The 19175-nt window shown below is 36.7% G+C and overlaps 1 protein-coding gene across 1 annotated transcript; it reads left to right on the top strand.

The window, feature by feature from the left end:
- The first annotated feature begins 6293 nt into the window (after nucleotides 1–6293).
- LOC131949275 (uncharacterized) lies at nucleotides 6294–8973 on the top strand. Its single transcript, XM_059311092.1, has 3 exons — nucleotides 6294–6430; nucleotides 6751–6844; nucleotides 8619–8973. The coding sequence occupies exons 1-3, from the start codon at nucleotides 6352–6354 to the stop codon at nucleotides 8854–8856; spliced, it is 411 nt and encodes a 136-aa protein (XP_059167075.1). The 5' UTR covers nucleotides 6294–6351; the 3' UTR covers nucleotides 8857–8973.
- The last annotated feature ends 10202 nt before the right edge of the window (nucleotides 8974–19175 follow it).

The following is a 19175-nucleotide window of genomic DNA, read 5'->3' as shown; positions in this document are numbered from 1 at the left end:
TAGTACAGCTTGTCTCCCTTGAAATTAACTAAACATAACTAAGCACAAAATAGTATTACCTCGGTGAGCATTTGCATGTCATATTTTCTATAGAAATCCTTTACACACAAAAAAAGCGGTGCTTTCGGGTAATGGTAATAGACTTGAAAGTCTATGTAATCCTAGTAAATTTTTAAAAATTAAAAAAAAAAATACGGCAAGTGATAAAAAAGTTACATTTGTAAAAAGGAAAGCTGTTGGGGAACCATCTTCTTCTTCTTTTTCGTTCTTAATTTTAGTGTTAAGGATACGTGTCAACTGGTTATGCGCAATACCGGCGCCAGGTTATTTAGCGCCCTAGGCTAAACTTACTACATTTTTTTTGAGCCCATATATATATATATGTATATATATATATATATATATATATATATATATATATATATATATATATATATATATATATATATATATATATATATATATATATATATATATATATATATATACATAGGTAGCGCCTATGAGGCCATTGACTCCGATTTCAGCCTGCTTTTCTTTTTGGATTTGTTCCATAGCCTTTGTCCAACCAAGAACACAATACAAGTTTGCAGTAGTGGTTTGATTTTGGAGTTGCCTCTGTCCGAGAGTTCGAACTCGAGACTTTTCGGTTTAGCGACCATGAGCTTTACCGACTCGACCACGCCCACCAACCGGAAGTCATTTTGTACTTATTTCTCAAATGTTAAATAATATTCAATTTTGATTGAAAATATGCTTCCTGGCAACAACCATTTGGAACCAGCTTTTCAATCTTATTTTGAACTTGTACTAGATCTATAGGAGGCGTGGTCTAGTGGCAAAGAAGGCACATACAAAAGACACAAGTAAATTAAGCTTTTAAAAAACAACGAAGTGTTACAACGTCTAATGGAATTTAGCTCAACTTCGACGGTTTGATCCGCAGTTCGTTCTATGATACATGTTCGTTCAACGGACCGATTTCATAGTCGCGGTTGAGTTCGTTCTAGCGATTGTTCGTCCCATGGGGCACTCGGGGTAGGGTGTAGTAATACACAACTTATACAGCAATAGTGAGTACCATTTAATGCGGACCACGAGAGGAATTTGAACTATGCGCGATGAACTTTGACCCCCTATAAGGTTATTCATGTTGGTAATTAATCCGCAGAGGCAGTTGTACTCAAACGGGTGAAACTTGATGCACATAATTGACCGGATATTTGTGCTTTTCTCTGAACTGATTAGCGGGTTGTTTGGGTGAAAATTAATTAAATGTCAGGAATTTATTTTATTTTTTTTGGTTTCTGGCATTATCTGACTCATGCATGGCTGTGAAGAATCACACGTGTGTTGCCAGAACAATATGGACTAAACAATGCTCAAGTCACAGTTTGTTTTTAAAAACATGGGCTCAATTATTAATTTAGACATCTCTAATCGTCTGATGATATTTGACCAAAAGCGTTTCATTCAGAGATTTTCCTCAGGTGGGGGATGGGGATGGACACTGGAAACTTTTGGGGTGAGAGGTGAACTTAAATTTCCAGGGGGGGGGGGGGGGGGGGGGTGGGATTAGGTTCAAAGTATATATTTTCTATGTAGATTGTATATTTTTTTCTATTTTGTTCGGGAAGGGGAGGGGGTTCAGTGCCCCTTGTAATAGATTGAAATAATTGTGAGGTCAAGGGAACTCACTCTTCTGTATTAGTATTATATTTATATTGTTATCTTGAGTGATGTCCCTTACATGTTGTTATGTATATAAGTCTCTCGCCACTTCCGACTTCCTCTCTTTGCATCATGGCGTCTGTAAATAAAGATTGTTAACACCAACACGGCTTCTCGTCATTGTTTGTCAATCTATCTCATTGGCGACGAAGGATAAACATCTACTAGAAAGAGCACCTACTTACGCAAAAAAGAGGTTTGCTAGAGCTTATTAGCTAATTATTTCTAGAATAATGGCGCTGTATGGCCAAATAAAGCAATTTGATTCGAATGATGAAATCATTCAAGATTACCTAGAGAGGTTAAGCTTTTACCTAGAAGCTAACGACGTGACGATAGAAGCCAAAAAGAGAGCTATTTTGTTAACAGTCATAGGGCCTCAACAATTTAGGCTACTAAAGGACTTATGCGCTCCAGCTAGTCTAAATACCAAGAGCTTTAACGAGCTGAGCAAATTGCTAACAGACCACCATGCGCCTACCCCATCAAAGTTTCTATGTAGAGCTAGATTTGACAGTAGGACTCGTCAGCCAAACGAGTCAATATCAGCATATGTTGCTGCTTTATGTCATCTAAGTAGATTTTGTGAATTCGGCGACATGCTGTCTGACAGACTATGTGAAAAGTTTGTGACAGGTGTAAACAGTCCTGATATTCAAAGAAAGTTGCTGCTCGAGTCAGATCTAACATTAGAAAAAGCAATACAACTCGCAACTTCAATCCAGCAGTCATCAGATGCGGCGAGATCTTTAGCACCTTCAGAGATCCATGCAGTAAACAGCAGGTTAGTCAATAAACATCAACCCCATCAGAGCATTCCAACTTATGCTAAACAGCCTGCTCGTTCAAATCCTAGATCTAAATCTAGTAATAATTATCAAAAATGTCATCGATGCAAGGGTCCCCATGCATCTCATCGGTGCAAGTTCAAGTTAGCTACTTGTTATAAGTGCAGTGAGCAAGGTCACATTGCTAAGGCCTGCTTCGCAAAGTCTTCGTCTGTTGCTAAATCTAGCCAGTCAAGACAGTACCGCAACCAAAGGCAGCACTATGTTAACTCTCACCAAGACTACCTAACCCAACCAATGAACCACTCTACCTGTGAAAATGCTCAAACTGATTCGCAGCCGGATTTCAACCTATTCTCTGTGAAATCAATAAGTCATGCTCCCATCAATGTACAAGTTAATATCAACGGTAAGAGCATCAGCTTCCAACTTGACACTGGAGCATCTCTATCAGTCATAACAAAGAAAGATTTTGACGCTGTCACAGGAGGATCAGTGCCTCTACAGCCATGTCACAAGTGTTTAACAACATACACTGGTGACAATGTTCCGGTAATAGGAGAGTGTATGGTTCATGTAAGTTATAATGGTCAAAGTGTTAAACTTCCTCTTCTTGTGGTTGAAGGAAATGGACCGCCATTACTAGGTAGGAACTGGTTAAGTAATCTTAAGTTAAATTGGGAGAGTATTTGCTCATTGAAGAATGTAAGAGAATCTAGTCTTACTTCACTAGATAAAGTTATATCTGAAAATAAAAGTGTTTTTGGTAATCATGGATTACTAAATGATAGAACAGTGAAGTTAAGCATTAAAGACACAAATCCAAGATACTGCAAAGCTAGAGTTCCACCTTATGCAATGAGGAATAAAATTGAAAATGAGCTAAGTAGATTGGAATCTAATGGCATCATAAAGAAGGTAGACTATTCCGATTGGGCGACACCCATTGTGCCAGTGTTAAAGAAGGATGGTTCTATAAGAATTTGTGGAGATTATAAAACTACACTGAATAAGCAAATAGAGCTAAATAGGTACCCTATACCTAACATTGAGGAAATTTCTTTGAATTTGGCAGGAGGAGACAAATTCACTGAATTAGACTTTAGTCATGCTTACACTCAACTAGAACTGCATCCAGATTCAAAAGTCTATACGACAATAAACACACATAAAGGACTCTACCAATATGAAAGACTATGTTTTGGCATATCATCTAGCCCTGGAATTTTCCAAGCTGTCATGGACAGTATTTTTAAGGACATTCCAAATGTTTGTGTGTACTTTGACAATGTGTACATAACTGGTAAGAATGACACTGAACATCTTAAGACACTTGATAAAGTATTGAAAATTGTTGGTGAAAAAGGTTTAAAGATAAACAAAGATAAATGTCAATTCATGCTGACAGAAATTAGTTTTCTTGGTTATATATTAAGCAAACAAGGCATCAGACCTCAACCTGAGAAAACAAAAGCCATTAAAGAAGCACCCAAACCTGAAAATACCCAACAACTAAGAGCTTTTTTGGGCTTAATAAATTACTATGCAAAGTTCATAGGAAATCTGTCTGGTAAACTATCACCACTGTACAAGCTGCTACAGAAAAATGCAACTTGGCACTGGGGTAAACAACAAGAAGCTGCTTTTAATACAGCAAAAGAGGCTTTGTCTGCTGACACCTTACTAACTCACTATGACCCAGGGAAAAGACTTATATTAACATGTGATGCTTCACCAGATGGTGTAGGAGCAGTCTTGTCCCACATGGATGAGAAGGGTGACAGACCCATTGCTTTTGCCAGTAGATCTTTGAACCAGGCTGAGAAAAATTATTCTCAGTTAGATAGGGAAGGCTTAGGCATCATTTTTGGTGTTAAGAAATTTCATAAGTTTCTGTTTGGTAGGAAGTTCACCATCTTTACAGATCATAAACCATTGCTAGGTTTATTTGGAGAAAACAAAACCCTACCTGAGCATGCCTCTCCAAGAATTCAAAGATGGGCTATCACACTAACTGCATACAATTATGAATTGAAATACAAACCTGGATCTGAAAATAGTGCAGATAGTCTTAGTAGATTACCTTTAAAAAACCAAAGCCTGAGCTATGTACCAGAAGATGTATTTGTTCTCTTCACTATCATGGATAACTCCAATATAAATGTGAATAATATTAAAAGAGAAACACAAAAGATGAGTGCTTAATAAAAGTATATGAGCACTGTATGAATGGTTGGCCTGAAGAGTCTGTGAATGATGACTTAAGGCCATATAAAATAAGAAATTAAAACCCTTTGTGAAGATAATATAAAAGATGGAGAAGATGCAGTCCATTATCAGTCAGAGTTGCCTAAACAAAGTATTTGTAACTTAATAAATGATTATGGTGATATGGCAATTTCAAATGTTTTAAAGAGAATACATTAGTAAGAAGGAATGTGATCATCAAACAACTTTGCTAACATCATTAGCACTTACAGAAACTAAAAGGGTAACATCAAACAGAAGAAGCTAAATGTGACAATGAAAGAGTAAACAGGTTATTAGCCAAATACCGCACAACTCCTCATATAACAACAGATGTTGCACCATGTGAATTGCTATGCGGTAGGAAAATTAAAACTCATCTTGACCTACTACATCCAACTGTTCAAAGGTCTGTTTCCCAACATCAACATACACAAAAAAATAAATCATGACAAATCATCCATAGAAAGAGAATTTGCAGTTAATAAGAATGTGTATCTAAGAAATTATGGGAGAAAGGAAAAATGGATACCAGGTCAAATTGTTCAATGTACAGGACCTGTGCCTTATAAAGTTAAAAATAACTTGTGCAGATAATAAGTGTGAATCTGTCAATCCCACCAAATCTGATCAGTTCACACCAACTCAGTTGTTCCACAACCAAGTTCTGTTGATATGAGTGAACCAAGTTGTCTGGAGTCAGAAAATGTAAATTCTGGAGTTAATGATTTAAATCCTAGACCTCCTGAGATAGAGAATCCAAATGGTCAGAATCTTGAGTCACCAAATCAAAAGCCACTGAGAAGGTCAAGCAGGACAATCAAAGTCCCAAATAAGTTAGACCTATGATTTTAAAGGTCAAAAGGACTTTGACATCATTGTTTTGTATCTTGATTATGTTGTAGCATATTGTGCATTGTTTGTAGGGATGTAATCTACCATAGTGTTCATGTTACAATATAATTGGTGATTTTAGGATACTATCAATTGTTCTATTGAGAGATGTGTTATTGTGTTCTAAGGGTAAAGGGATGTAATAGATTGAAATAATTGTGAGGTCAAGGGAACTCACTCTTCTGTATTAGTATTATATTTATATTGTTATCTTGAGTGATGTCCCTTACATGTTGTTATGTATATAAGTCTCTCGCCACTTCCGACTTCCTCTCTTTGCATCATGGCGTCTGTAAATAAAGATTGTTAACACCAACACGGCTTCTCGTCATTGTTTGTCAATCTATCTCACCCCTCTTACCCCTCCCCCGAAGAAAGTCTCTCTCCCCCCGAACAAAATGGAATGGAAAATGTTGTCCCCCCCCCCCCCCCCCCCCGAAAAATTCACATTTTGAGAAAAATATCGTGCACAGTTCTCGGAAATCGCTGTTTATTTCCTTGCAGGAATTTCTTAAAATTACATGTGAAGAGTTGCCTACAGTTAATTTGAAACGAAAGTCGACACTTGTTCAAATTGCAGCAATTACTTTAATCACAGTTTTCCTACATCAGATTCAGAGGGTATAAAAACAGACAGGCCAACAACATTAGGCTCGTATTGCAGGACAAAGTAGCAGCCTACCCGTGCACAATGTCGAGTTCTCCATTACGTGCTGTCGTTTTTGTCACGATCTTTGCTGTAGCGTTTGCTGCGACATTTCGTTCGAATGGTGACTAGCGTTTTGATAATTTTGTTTTTCATGCCAAATGAGTTATATATATATATATATATATATATATATATATATATATATATATATATATATATATATATATATATATATATATATATATATTAATTTAAATTTAAATTATTACAGTGTAAAATTGTTTTTTCGTATATACTTTAGTTAATTCAACATTTTAAAACGTATAAGTGAGTCTTTTTAAAATCTCAACATTTTGAGTTGTCCATCCCATTCGAGAAAGCCCGGCATGATGAACTCAGTTTAAGCATTGAATTGTAACGTGTCTTTCTTCATGTGTCCAGATCCATGTCCAGCAAACGTCAAGCCTGGCGGCTCCTGGTATTTACCTGGCTGTGTCCAGTGTTTTTGTCACAAGGACGGGTACGAATGTCACAGGTAAAAAAATGTTTTTGTGAGCTTTTTTTACATCACGAAGTCTGTTGGTGGATAGAGTAATTGCAGCACATCTTGTTAGTCAATGTACACCCAAAGGGCAACTCGTGTACAATGATTTTTTTGTAACGAAATATTAAAGACATTAAGTCGCTTTGACAATTAAAAAAATCTTTTAATTTGTTCAACCTGTAACGTTCGGTTGAGAAAGTTAAAAAAAAAAAAGACTTATATTTTGAACATTGAGTATCAACTTACTCTAATAGCTTTACAATATTTAATTTATAAAAAAATTTGAAATGATACAGAAATAAAATGCATTTATAACAAACTTTCAATACGAAAAAAGTTGTTGTTTTTTTTAGCGCAAGTAATAGAAAATAAAAATGTTGGTCTAAAACAGGCTGTTGAATTCATTATATTAGCCATGTTTGTATTACAAGTTAGTGCATAATTAAAAGATTCTCCGTGCACATTTTTAATCTTTAAAATTTAAATTTTAAAGATTAAAAAATACCTCAATGACAATAATCCTAAATGGTCGATTTGTCCGTGGCTGAAATTCCATAGATTTGACTTACTTGGATAAACGCTGCCATAAACATTACATAGTATTTTACACACATTTCTAAAGCAAAATAAGTTTTCACCTGTGACGCTTTTATGTTGTTTTTTTTTTTTTTTTTCGGGTCATGTCCAGATAATCCCCAGCAGTAAGGCAAAAGGCTCATGGGTGAAAAGTTAAGCACCCACCATTTGTGACCTATTTCTGATGTTTAGACATAATTTGAATATCTAAACCCACGTCATAAAAAAAATTCATAAAAGACGTTTTAATAACAAGCTTTTATGTAACAATGCACTAAAAAGTAGAAAATAAATTATAGACTACTATTTAAATAACTATAAAGAAAAGCGTGGGTCACTTTAGTATCTATTGGATACCTTTACTAATGTTAAGGAAGACACCCACGCTTTTCTTTATAGTTATTTAAATAGTAGTCTATAATTTATTTTCTACTTTTTAGTGCATTGTTACATAAAAGCTTGTTATTAAAACGTTTTTTATGAATTTTTTTTCAGTACTTTACATGTTTTATTTACAATAGAGTTACATGACTAAAAACCATTGCGCGCCTACTGAACATCACGTTCAGTAGGCGCGCAATGGTTTTTGAACGCAGCCATTACGTGATGGCGCAGCTATTGAAGGTGATGACGCGTGTGGTGTGGTTGGCTAGATATGCCTACTAATTCGGTCCAAATTTTAATTAATTCATTAAAAATCAATTAGGCATCCAATTAAGTCAAATTTAGTTTCAGATTGCATTGTCTTCATGTCTTGACCCACGTGCCAACTGTGAATCGTATCGGTCAAGTAGAACTGTCCGAATTTTCACTCCTGCGTTTCCGTCTAGACAGACTGACGACAGACTGACGACAGACTGACGAGGAAGTGAGTTAAATAAAAGCTTGTAAAAACAACTCGTTATCTGACTCGAGGGTTAGAGTTAGAGGTACCAAAATAAAGAGTTGTTCATGCAAATTTTTAATGGCATGTCCCAATCTCACCATTCTCAATAAAAATCTAAAAGTACAAGTATTCTCTTGTTTTTTTTTTTTTTTTTTTTTTGTGTAGAGAGGTTTAATTTTTTGGCGGGGTTTATCTGGATACAATCCGTTGCAAATAGGCCTAAATGATAAAATTTCGCGTAATAATTTATTTGTTTCGTTGGTCTGGACATCTCTTTAACGTTTTGCTTTTGTCTTTCCTTAGCTGCGGGGTGTTTGCGGAACCTTTCGACAAAAACAACTGCTACAAGCAGCAAACCATTGGACTGGTCTACCCCGACTGCTGTTTTAACACAGTCCTGTGTCGAGGTGATCCCTGCTTCAATGAAAACACGATGGCGACAGTGCTGAAAAACGAAAAACTAATTACCGGCGTCAAGTCGAAGAGAGTTAAAACAACCCAGAGGAAAACTGGGAAGAAAAATAAAGGCAAGAGAGTATAGAGAGATATTGAAATCGGAGGACAAAATTCTTACTAAAAACTAAGGGTGCATTAATTTCGTTTTTAACATAACACTTGGAGACAATTGAAAATTAAAAACATTCAAACTAAAAACAAATTTACTTCATTTATTGCTGCTGTCAAGATATGGAAGTCACGCTAAAGCTGAAATCAGTCGCATGCCATATTGTTTTTAAGTTTTTGAAAATCAATAAATGATTTGTAATTAGAGTAATTCGCAGTTAAAAAATAATGAACACACTTAGTTTCAACGTGTAAGTAAGCCTATGTCATTTTGTGATTATCTTAATGCAACGTTTTAAAATGTTTCTTTTTTTTACTTTCTCGTATATACGAAGTATAGAGAAAGAATTGTAATCGTGCAAAAAAAAATCGAGATTTTTACAAATCTCGACGTTTTACACCTCACTGATACGGAAAAACATAATTTTGCAATCTTGTCCGTATGTGTGTGTGTCTGTGTGTCTGTGTGTCTGTGTGTAAACACGATAACTTGAGTACCGTTACAGCTAGGTTGATGAAATTTAATATATAAGTATTATATCAAAATCGTAGATCCGTATAAACTTTTGAGCGATTTCCGACAACCGGAAGTGGTACTTTTTCTACTTTGAATTTTTCAAAAGCCTATAACTTGAGTACTATTTCAGATAGATAAATGACATTTCACATGTAAGTAAAAGATCTAATTCTCTACCTTCTGTTAAATTTTGAGTAATTTCCGTTTATCGGAAGTACTTATTTACGCTACTTCCGATTTCTCAAAAACGCATGTAAATTTATAAAGTACTAATAATATTGCGCACTATTATGCACATCTTTATTTAGCGTTCACTTGGTGTGCATTTCTTTTTTCTACGAGATTATATTCTATTTTAAAAAATTTGAGTATTTAAAATGGATTAAAAATCATGTCTAGAAGTCTATATCCCGAGTTGCCATCCCCCGTAGTGTTATATTAGAATATTCGAGAAAGTTTAGGGGAGATCACTCCCGGTTTATTCCTGCTACAAATATACTATCACATCCAGAATATTTTATGTGACACAATGGACCACGAGAGTAAAATAATGTATTGCTCAAGAGCAGGTTCTAACATTTTTAGATAATGCACAGAAACTATTCAACTTGTTAAGTTTATTAACACACATAAAAAGCACATACAAATATTGGACTACAAGTGATATTAAATGTAGAGGAAATATAAAACCGACAACAAAAAAATGAAAAAAAAAAAATACAGCTAACAAATAAAAATGTGATAGAAATAGAAATGCTGATAGAACACATATAGCCAAAATAATTAGAGAAAGTTTGGAAATAAAAAAACATACGACCCGCGTCGTAGCATACGCCGCTATTTAGTGACGGATGGAGAGGTCCTGTCCAAATGGACTGGGTGGGTACACACTGTTGCGCATTCCTGGAGAGTGAGGGAAAGGGGCGGTAGGCGGGTTAGAGAGTCGGTGTGCGTGCGTGGTGTCCCGCATGGTTGGGCGACGTAGAAAATTATATATATATGCAATTAAAAATAAGAAAATAAGCAGTGGCGGAACTAGAAATCAAAGGCTCCCCCGCAAAGAAAAATCTAGGGCCCCCTATATATATATACATATATATATATATATATATATATATATATATATATATACATATATATATATATACATATATATATATATATATATATATATATATATATATATATATATATATATATATATATATATATATATATATATATATATATATGTATATATATATATATATATATATATATATATATACACATATATATATATATATATATGATCTATATCCTGAGTAATTTAGTTTACTTCATTGCAATATATAACCATTCTGAGAAAACAAAACAGAAAAAATTTAGTCCAAACTTATTTTGAATCAAAGATAGTGTCCAAATCAAGCTGGTCAAAAATATATAAAGACGTTAGCTTGATTTGTGAATGGTTTCTCGCGTTATGTTTATTTTTTTCATTTTTGGCTTTTATAATATCAATTTTGAAAACATTGATTTTTATAGCTATACTATTGTATAGTACGTCTTATTTAAGTAACAATTCAGAGAATCAATTGCTTTTTAATATACATAGTACAAAACTATTTAAATGAGCTTCGTGGGCATCATATTTTAAAGAAGGGCAGTAAGTCATGGAAGTAGTGTGAATGTTTACCTACCTTTCAAACTATAGCTCTTGTAGATTTTAAAATATTTTTCTACGCAACAATCTCTGCTATAGTAGACCTGTTTTTTTTTTTTACAAAACCACTTTCAAGATGCATGAAAACATAATTTTTGAAAAAAAAAATGCATTGTTTTTTGGTCGGAACTGGGCCCCTAAACGTCCTGGGCCCCCCCCGCATTGCGGGGTCTGGCGGTATGGTAGTTCCGCCCCTGAAAATAAGTCTAATTTACTTTCTTTAATATAAGCCTTTGTCGCTAAATATGTAAAAGATCTCATGAGCGACCAAAGCTTTTATTAAAGAAAGTAAATTAGACTTATTTTCTTATTTTTCACTGCATTTAAAAGCTTGTTGCTTTAACGTTTTTTTTTAGTGATTCCTAATTTATGAAGTCGACACGACTAAAAATATTTGCTTCAAAACACCATCAGTAGCTTGCAATTTCTGAAACCCGATTACCTGCCCCGTGAAAGCAGCCGTCCGTGACCATATTTTACAGACGACAGCAAGTTATTGTTACCTCCCTTTAGTTTCAAATCCTTTCAAAACTTTATTATCTGCCCTTAACAGCTTTCACTAATTCGACCCGGCTCTACGATTGTAAACATTCGGCGTGAACCACAGCTCACCAGACTGGTTGGGTGATAGCATCTAGCTAGTTATTTCCCCTTCTGTTATTGAATATAGTGATATATAGAGTGATAGAGTGATTTTTTTTATCTCCCCTTAGTGGGTACACATGGTTGCGCATGCCTGGACAGTGAGGGAGGTGGCGGGAAGAGTCGGCGTGCGTGCGTGGTGTTCCGCATGGTTGGTCGACGTATATATATATATATATATATATATATATATATATATATATATATATATATATATATATATATATATATATATATATATATATATATATATATATATATATATATATATATATACAAAAAAATTCGATACAATCTTTTCAATAGCCTAAATATCGTAAAAGAGCAGGATAATGCATGGGAATAGAATTAACTCGCTGAAAAAAAAAGTTCTGTGCTTTTCGGATGTTCTGAAATTTCAAGTCCGATTTATAATGTCATCTTCATAGGATCGAACACACAGCGACAGTAACGCACGTCTACAGCGCATACGATAGGTCAACTGTGGAGGGCAGAGAACACATGATTGCATTAAGTGGGGACAGCATTCCATTAAGGAAAGATAACTCCACAATCAAACAATCTGCCCTGTAAATATGTTGTTTTGTAGACTAAGGCAAAGCAGAAAAAAAGCATCCTGAAGTCAAGAGCCAACAGGCCATATATGGCGCATAACAAGTTGTACGACAAGGAAAAGTTAAAACAGTCAATTGTGTTAATCATCGATCCTATGGTTGTCATTAAGTTGAGTCATCGTATATTTATCGTCAAGTATTGTAATCGTCAAGAATATGTATTCTTATTCTTAAGTTAAATTAATGAACAAACTTATTATACATTCTATATAATGACTAGGAAATGTATGAAATATTAATGCTTTTCGTACTTTGCCTGCCCATTTCATGCATTGTATACATTGCCTAGTTATTCTATAGATATGCAGGATTTTATACATTGCCGGTAACTTATATAATATTGAAAGTATGTTTGTTTGTCCTTTATTCATTACTACACATTAGATCTGATTGCTATGAGACTTTGGGAAGTTGTTGAGTATACTCCTAGGGATATTTCTGGTGAAAAAAGTTTTAATTTCGCAAATGATATATACAAAGAAAAGTCGGAAGCGGTTTGACACCGTTCATCCGATGGCATGGAACTTTAATGAGTTGATGATAATACTCCTAGGGTGATTTCTGTGGGGGTTTGGGGGTGTGTGGAAATTACATTTTCTTAAGGGAGGTGCCCAGGGAGGGTGCGATTTTTCTGAACATACGGTATATAAAAAAGTCACTCAAGATTTGGCACCCAGAGTTCCCAAGCGGCTATCTTAGCACTTGCTATCAGTTCATTGGGCGTCCTGTATAGGAGGTCCGGAATACTACTCGATTCAACGATAAAACTACTCCGCCGGCGTCCGAGCACCCCGGGCTCCCCATGAGCTCTATGGTATCTACGTTCGATGTAAAGAGTGCGATACACTATGGGTACGATGGGCTACTATAGTCGTTGAGCACAATGGCGTCTGCGTTGTTTTATTAAAAAGCATCCAACAAAAGGGACACGGTGGCCAGGGGCGGTACCCGGCGCCCTTTCAGTAGTGTAACCATTGGCTCACGAGAGCACCCTGCAACGTCCCCGAGAGCACCCTGCGACGTCCATGACCCCTGGGAGATTCTACTTCACTATTACTGATAGTGATTAACATACACGCAAGGCTTTCATACAGGACGCCCTGTGGCGTCTAGGTGGTAGTGTGGACAAAACCGCACGCAAGCAACTATGATCCAAGTAATATAGCGCCTGCTTTGTTTAGATGTAACTACAGGATAGGTAACGTGATGATGAAATTCTCTTTAAATATTGCGTCAGCCTTTCATCTGAGACAGCAGCGAAGCGCGGGGATGGGATCGCTAGTGTAATATGTTTTATCCCTTTGCAGAGTTTATATGCAGTGTTGGAAGTGCAGTGTTGCTGATAACGTTAATTTCCCATTGCTGAAGTGCGGGTCAAACGGATCAATAAAATGCCTAAATTTTACCGAGAAATACTGCTTTGTCCAGTGGGTTCCATAACTAATTATATTTAAAGAATTGATGAGTATCTAATGACACCCTAAGATTCTACACGGGGTAGCACCCGACCTATTGCCAATACGCGGTTAAGAGTTATACGTTTATATTTTGAATTAAATTTAGGGTCAGGTTATGGCATCTATCAAGCTACCTTAAGTTTAAAATTGTATTCAGGCTAAGACTAGGATTACTATAAAGTTTACGGTCGAGGTAAGCAACGACAGCAGAAATGGATAAACTGATGAAGTTAGGAGAAATACCGAAATATCCCACGAAGATTATCTTTATTATCATTATTAAACGGTATTTACTTTCAGAGAAAAAGCTAATGTAACTTGACAATAAAAACATACACGTCAGGGAAATAAGCTAAATATCAACGTTAACTTTTCTATTTGTAATAGGTCATACAACGCAAAAATGGACCGCATACTTGGGTTTAAAATTACACCCATTAGTTAAATTGCAGTTTCTATTTGTACATGGAGTATAAAAAGAGAAGAGCTAACTCATGAAGTTTAGTTTTTGCAATACCGACTGCGGCAGTGGGTGGGCGTGTGCAGAATGGGGATCTGGTTGCAGGTTGTTTTTGTTTTTGTGACGATTCTTGCTACAGTACTGGCCGCCATTTCTTTCTCTCCAGGTAAGTAATGCTTCTATTTAGACCAAGCGACACATTGAGCAAATGAAGTACAGTTCCTATGTTTCTTAACATCGACATATTAAAGGGATAAAGTGGTCAGTAATATCCATCAGCGTTCATTTTCCCCAACGCTAGTCAGGTACCCATTAGAGCTGGGTGGACTTAGGAACTAACTCCAGTTACAAGTCCGAACCGAGATCCATATATATGGGATATGTAGAGATTTAATCTATAGGTTGTATGTTCAATCTCACACACATTTTGTACATTATAAGATTTTATGTTAAAGGTTACTCAGTGGCGTCGCTAGATCGGGCGTCATCCAGTGCGGCAGCTCATGGTGTCACCTCCCCCCCCCTCTTTTTTATCTGTAACTTTTGCAGTTGGTGTTACCCCCCGCCCCTCTCCCCACACCAATAAAAGCTTAAAAGTATTCACATTTAATACTAATGATGTTTACCTACAGTCGGTTGTTAATACAGCTGGGTGTAGCATTGTTTTCTCTAAAGTTTGCATGTTTACGTCAAGGTGTCACCCCCCCCCCCTCCCTCCCTTGTCGAGATCGTACTTATGTACCTACAACACTTTTCAACTCTAATTAAAACCATTCATTGAACTGGCTTTAAAAAAAACCTTATTTATGCTATAAATCTTGCAATTTATTGTATTGGTGTCAGCCCGGAAATAGGGTCACCCCGCCTCGCGACGCCTCTGAACATACTATTGTATTCATTGTATTAGTGTTAAAACTTGTCACATTCCTAACCAGGTCCTTGTCCCAATGGCTTCGAGCCAGGCGGATCGTGGTACAAACCTGGCTGTGTTAAATGCTTCTGTGGCAACGACGGCTTTGAATGTCAGAGGTAAGTCTTGGATAATGAGTATCGTGTTCGAATCCTGGTTCAAGTAAGAATAACGGCCCTGATTCCACCCAGCCATGATGGGTATTTAACTCACGTTAGGTAAAACAAAGGTGGTTAGGTATAGTGCTGACCACATTATCCCTTCATATATCGAGGTCACTGAAACGGGTAAACTCTACTTCCCCTTGCAATTGGACTGTCAGGTTCGAAAGGGTACTTTACATTAAACGCCTCAAAATTCGCTGATGCTCATCGGTCTGTAGTGGGAGAGGATGTTAAACATTATTAGCGATGTTATAACTCTACTTCACCTATCCCAAATAAACAATTGAAGCTTGTTTTGTCTTTCTCAGCTGCGGGAGTATGCAAATCCGGTACAACAGGAAAAAGTGTTACCTAGAGGGCGGCCTGTACCCCAGCTGCTGTATGCCCACGGTGGTGTGCCGAGGGGACAGACGCTTCAATCGCGCCAAGCTGGCTAAAGCTGTGAAAACATTGGCCGGCAAAAAACTCAAAGAGAGCAACCTCCGCCGAGTACAGGGAACGAAAAAAACAACCAGCAAGAGTGAAGGTTGATGAAACAGAAGTGAACTAAAATGTATAGCTAGGATCAGTGGCGTAGCGAGGTCGGGTGTCACCCGGTGCGGCACTTAATGGTGTCACCCCCCAAAGGCGTAGCGACCCTTCTCGGGGACAAACTTTCAAATTTTCGATTTGCACCCCCCTTAAGTTTTCGATTTGCACCCCCACCCCTTAAACTTTCGATTTGCACCCCCCTCAAGTTTTGGATTTGCACCCCCCCCCCCCCCTCAAACTTTCGATTTTCACCCCCCCCCCCCCTCAAGTTTTTCTCTATATATTTTGCTATTTTTTGCCTTGGTGTCACCCCCCTAAATGGTGTCACCCGGTGCGGTCCGCACCCCCCGCCCCCCCCTGGCTACGCCCCTGCACCTAGGTATACACTGGGTATACACCCCCCGCCCCCCCCCCTCACCCCCCCCCCCCCTCGCTACGCCTCTGGCTAGGATATTTGTTTTCATAATCGTTTCCAAGACAATTAAAGTTTAACTTTTTTTTTTGTAAAACAATAAAACTCTCATATGTGAAAAAATCACGTTGTCAAAAGTTTTTACGGTTTCGTCCACTAGTTCTATTAATGGCATTATTTAAGGGTAAAGAAAGTGAATGTTCATTTTCTTATTTTTAGTGCTGGATCGCATGTCTACCTTTTAATGCGTGTTTATGTTCGTAAAACTGTCTCACTTTAAAAAAAACATTACGTGTTTAGTGTTGAGAATAATTGTTTTTAAAGTTAATAAAAATAATAATATTGAATTCTTAACGCAAGGTAGCTAACCAGTAGTTAATATATTAGATTCGTTAAAATAAAAGTTACATAGAAATAAGGTATTATTTTATTAATAAACATCAAACTTTTTTATAATATTTGAATCTAGTTTATGCATAACAACTGGATTTTGTATTAGTTTAAGTTAAATATATGTTATAATTAAAAGAGAAAATAACTTTGCATTTCAATCATATATTTTTAAATGCGGTTACAAACAATGAATATTAGTTATGAATATCTTTAAAGCTCTTAATTTGAAAAAAAAAAATGTCGGTCCGATTAATACGAATTTCTACCTTCTTGCAAATTTTTTTTTTAATTAAATGATAAATAAACAATTACAAAGCAATCGAGTTTTCCCCGCCCTTTCCCCAACTTGTAACTAACAATTAACTAATGAACCAATACATTCAAATTTCGGGTTTGATCATATAAAACTTATATATTGTCAGTCGCGTAGCTAGGGGAGGGTGGGTGGGGCTGCCGCCCCGGGTACCGATCGTATGGGGACGCCAACAGGGATGGCATTTTTTTAAAAGCTGAGGTATTGAATCATACACTGTCAACGTTAGGAAAGTAAACGTCTACATGACTTTACACACTGATTGAACTGTTTTCTACATAATTTGCGTGGTACCACCATATACAAACCTTACGAGATTGTGACTGGTAAAAAAAGCGCAACAAAACATTTTCCAACTGAGTGGGGGGGGGGGGGGGGGGGGAGAGAAAGGGGGGACCCTTTTTCACCAACGAAAAACAATAGCTTAAAATGGGCGGGAGGGGGCGCAAAATTATTTGCTTGCCAGAGGTGCCGGGATCAGTAGTTAAGCCTCTGCATGTTGGTATTCAGTACTTGTAAATAAGTGTGTAGGAATTTCGTTGTTAGCATAACACTTAGAGTTACAATTAAAAACATTACAATTTTAAAATTTACTCCATTTATTACTGCTGTCAAGATGTAGAAGTCAGGCTACAGGCGCAATCAGGCGAACGCCATGTTTTGAAGTTTATGAAAATTAATAATCATTTGTAATTAGAGTTAATTACCAGTTAAAAAGATAACGAACACCTTTAATTTAAACGTGTCAGCCTATTTTATTTTGTGATTAACTTAGTGCAGCAATTTAAAATGTTTCATTATTCCTGCTACAAATTTACTATCTCATCCAGAATATTTTCTGTTTTCTGTGACACAGTGGACCACGAGAGTAAAATTATCTATTGCTCAAGAGCAGGTTCTAACATTTTTAGATACTGCACAGAAACAATAGGCTTTAAAAGCTGGTCCCAAAATGGTTGTTGCTAATAAGCATATTTTTCAACTAAAATTGGAATTATTTATAAAATTTGAGAAATAAGTACAAAATGACTTCCGGTTTTATTGAGGCTATAAATATTTAAACAAATAATAACCAGCAATATAAAAGTAATTTAGCTAACACTTTTAGTTTTTAAATTCTTTGCAAAAGTGTTTAGTAACAAACAGTCATATGGAAGGGTTGTGAAAGATTGAAAAAACTGCTACAGCTACGGTATTACTCGTATGTATCCATGACAAGTTTATCAATCAAAAGAAAATTGTGCCTAATTAATTTCTAAGAAAGCAGCTGTCACAGTTGAAAAGCCTGGATCGCAACTGAGGATTTCAAACGCAACAATTATACACTGTCCCAAGTAATGAATAATTAGGGTGACTTGACTACAATGTGTGCGTGTATGTATACATGTGAGTGTGCATGTACGATTGCGTGTACGTGTGCGTGTACGTGTACGAGTACGTTTGCGTGTACGTGGGCGTGTGCATGGACGTGTATGTGTGCATGCGCATGTACGTGTACGTGTGCATACAATTTTCAAAGTGGGCCAATATACATTAAGGCCGAGGACAACTTTATTCGCAAATTCCCCGACCGTTATCGGACTGTAAAACGATGGTGCACCAATCAAGGTGAATATGTCTATCAAGTTGTGAGCTACTTCTATCGCTGTCTTTGTTTTTAGTGGCCTGCGAACCACAAACTTGGTGAGATTATCTTGGCACGCTATAAAAACCTTGTATTCCTTGTCTGTGGGGGATTGAAAAACGATTGATCTAATGGCAAGGCAAATTAAAACCAGTTAACACCATAGGGGCGGAGTTATATAGAAGTAGAGAGCCTGACTGCTAACCCGTAAGTTGTCGAGTTCGAATCCGGGTAGACCGTCCTTGAGTCCTCCCAGCTCTGATGAGTACCTAACTCACGTTAGGGTAAGTAAAGGTGGCTGGGTTTAGTGCTGACCACACTATCTCTTCATATGCCTAATTCACAGAAACAGGTGAAAACTTCTGTAGCATAGTAGGTACTGTGAGAGAAGTGACATATATTGTAGAACTTAGATTAGCTAGTATACGACAGGGAAAAGTTAGAATAGTCAGTTGTGTTAATCATCGATCCTATGGTTGTCGTTTAGGGGTCATCCATAAATGACGTCACGCTTTTTTGTCGATTTTTACCTCTCCCCCCCCCTTTCCCTCCGTCAC

Source organism: Physella acuta, unplaced genomic scaffold, assembly GCF_028476545.2.
Source record: "Physella acuta isolate Inbredline_101_S28 unplaced genomic scaffold, ASM2847654v3 ptg000685l, whole genome shotgun sequence".
Taxonomy (NCBI): Eukaryota; Metazoa; Mollusca; class Gastropoda; family Physidae; genus Physella; species Physella acuta.
Note: the sequence above shows the minus strand (reverse complement) of the source record. Positions and strands in the feature narration are given on the sequence as shown.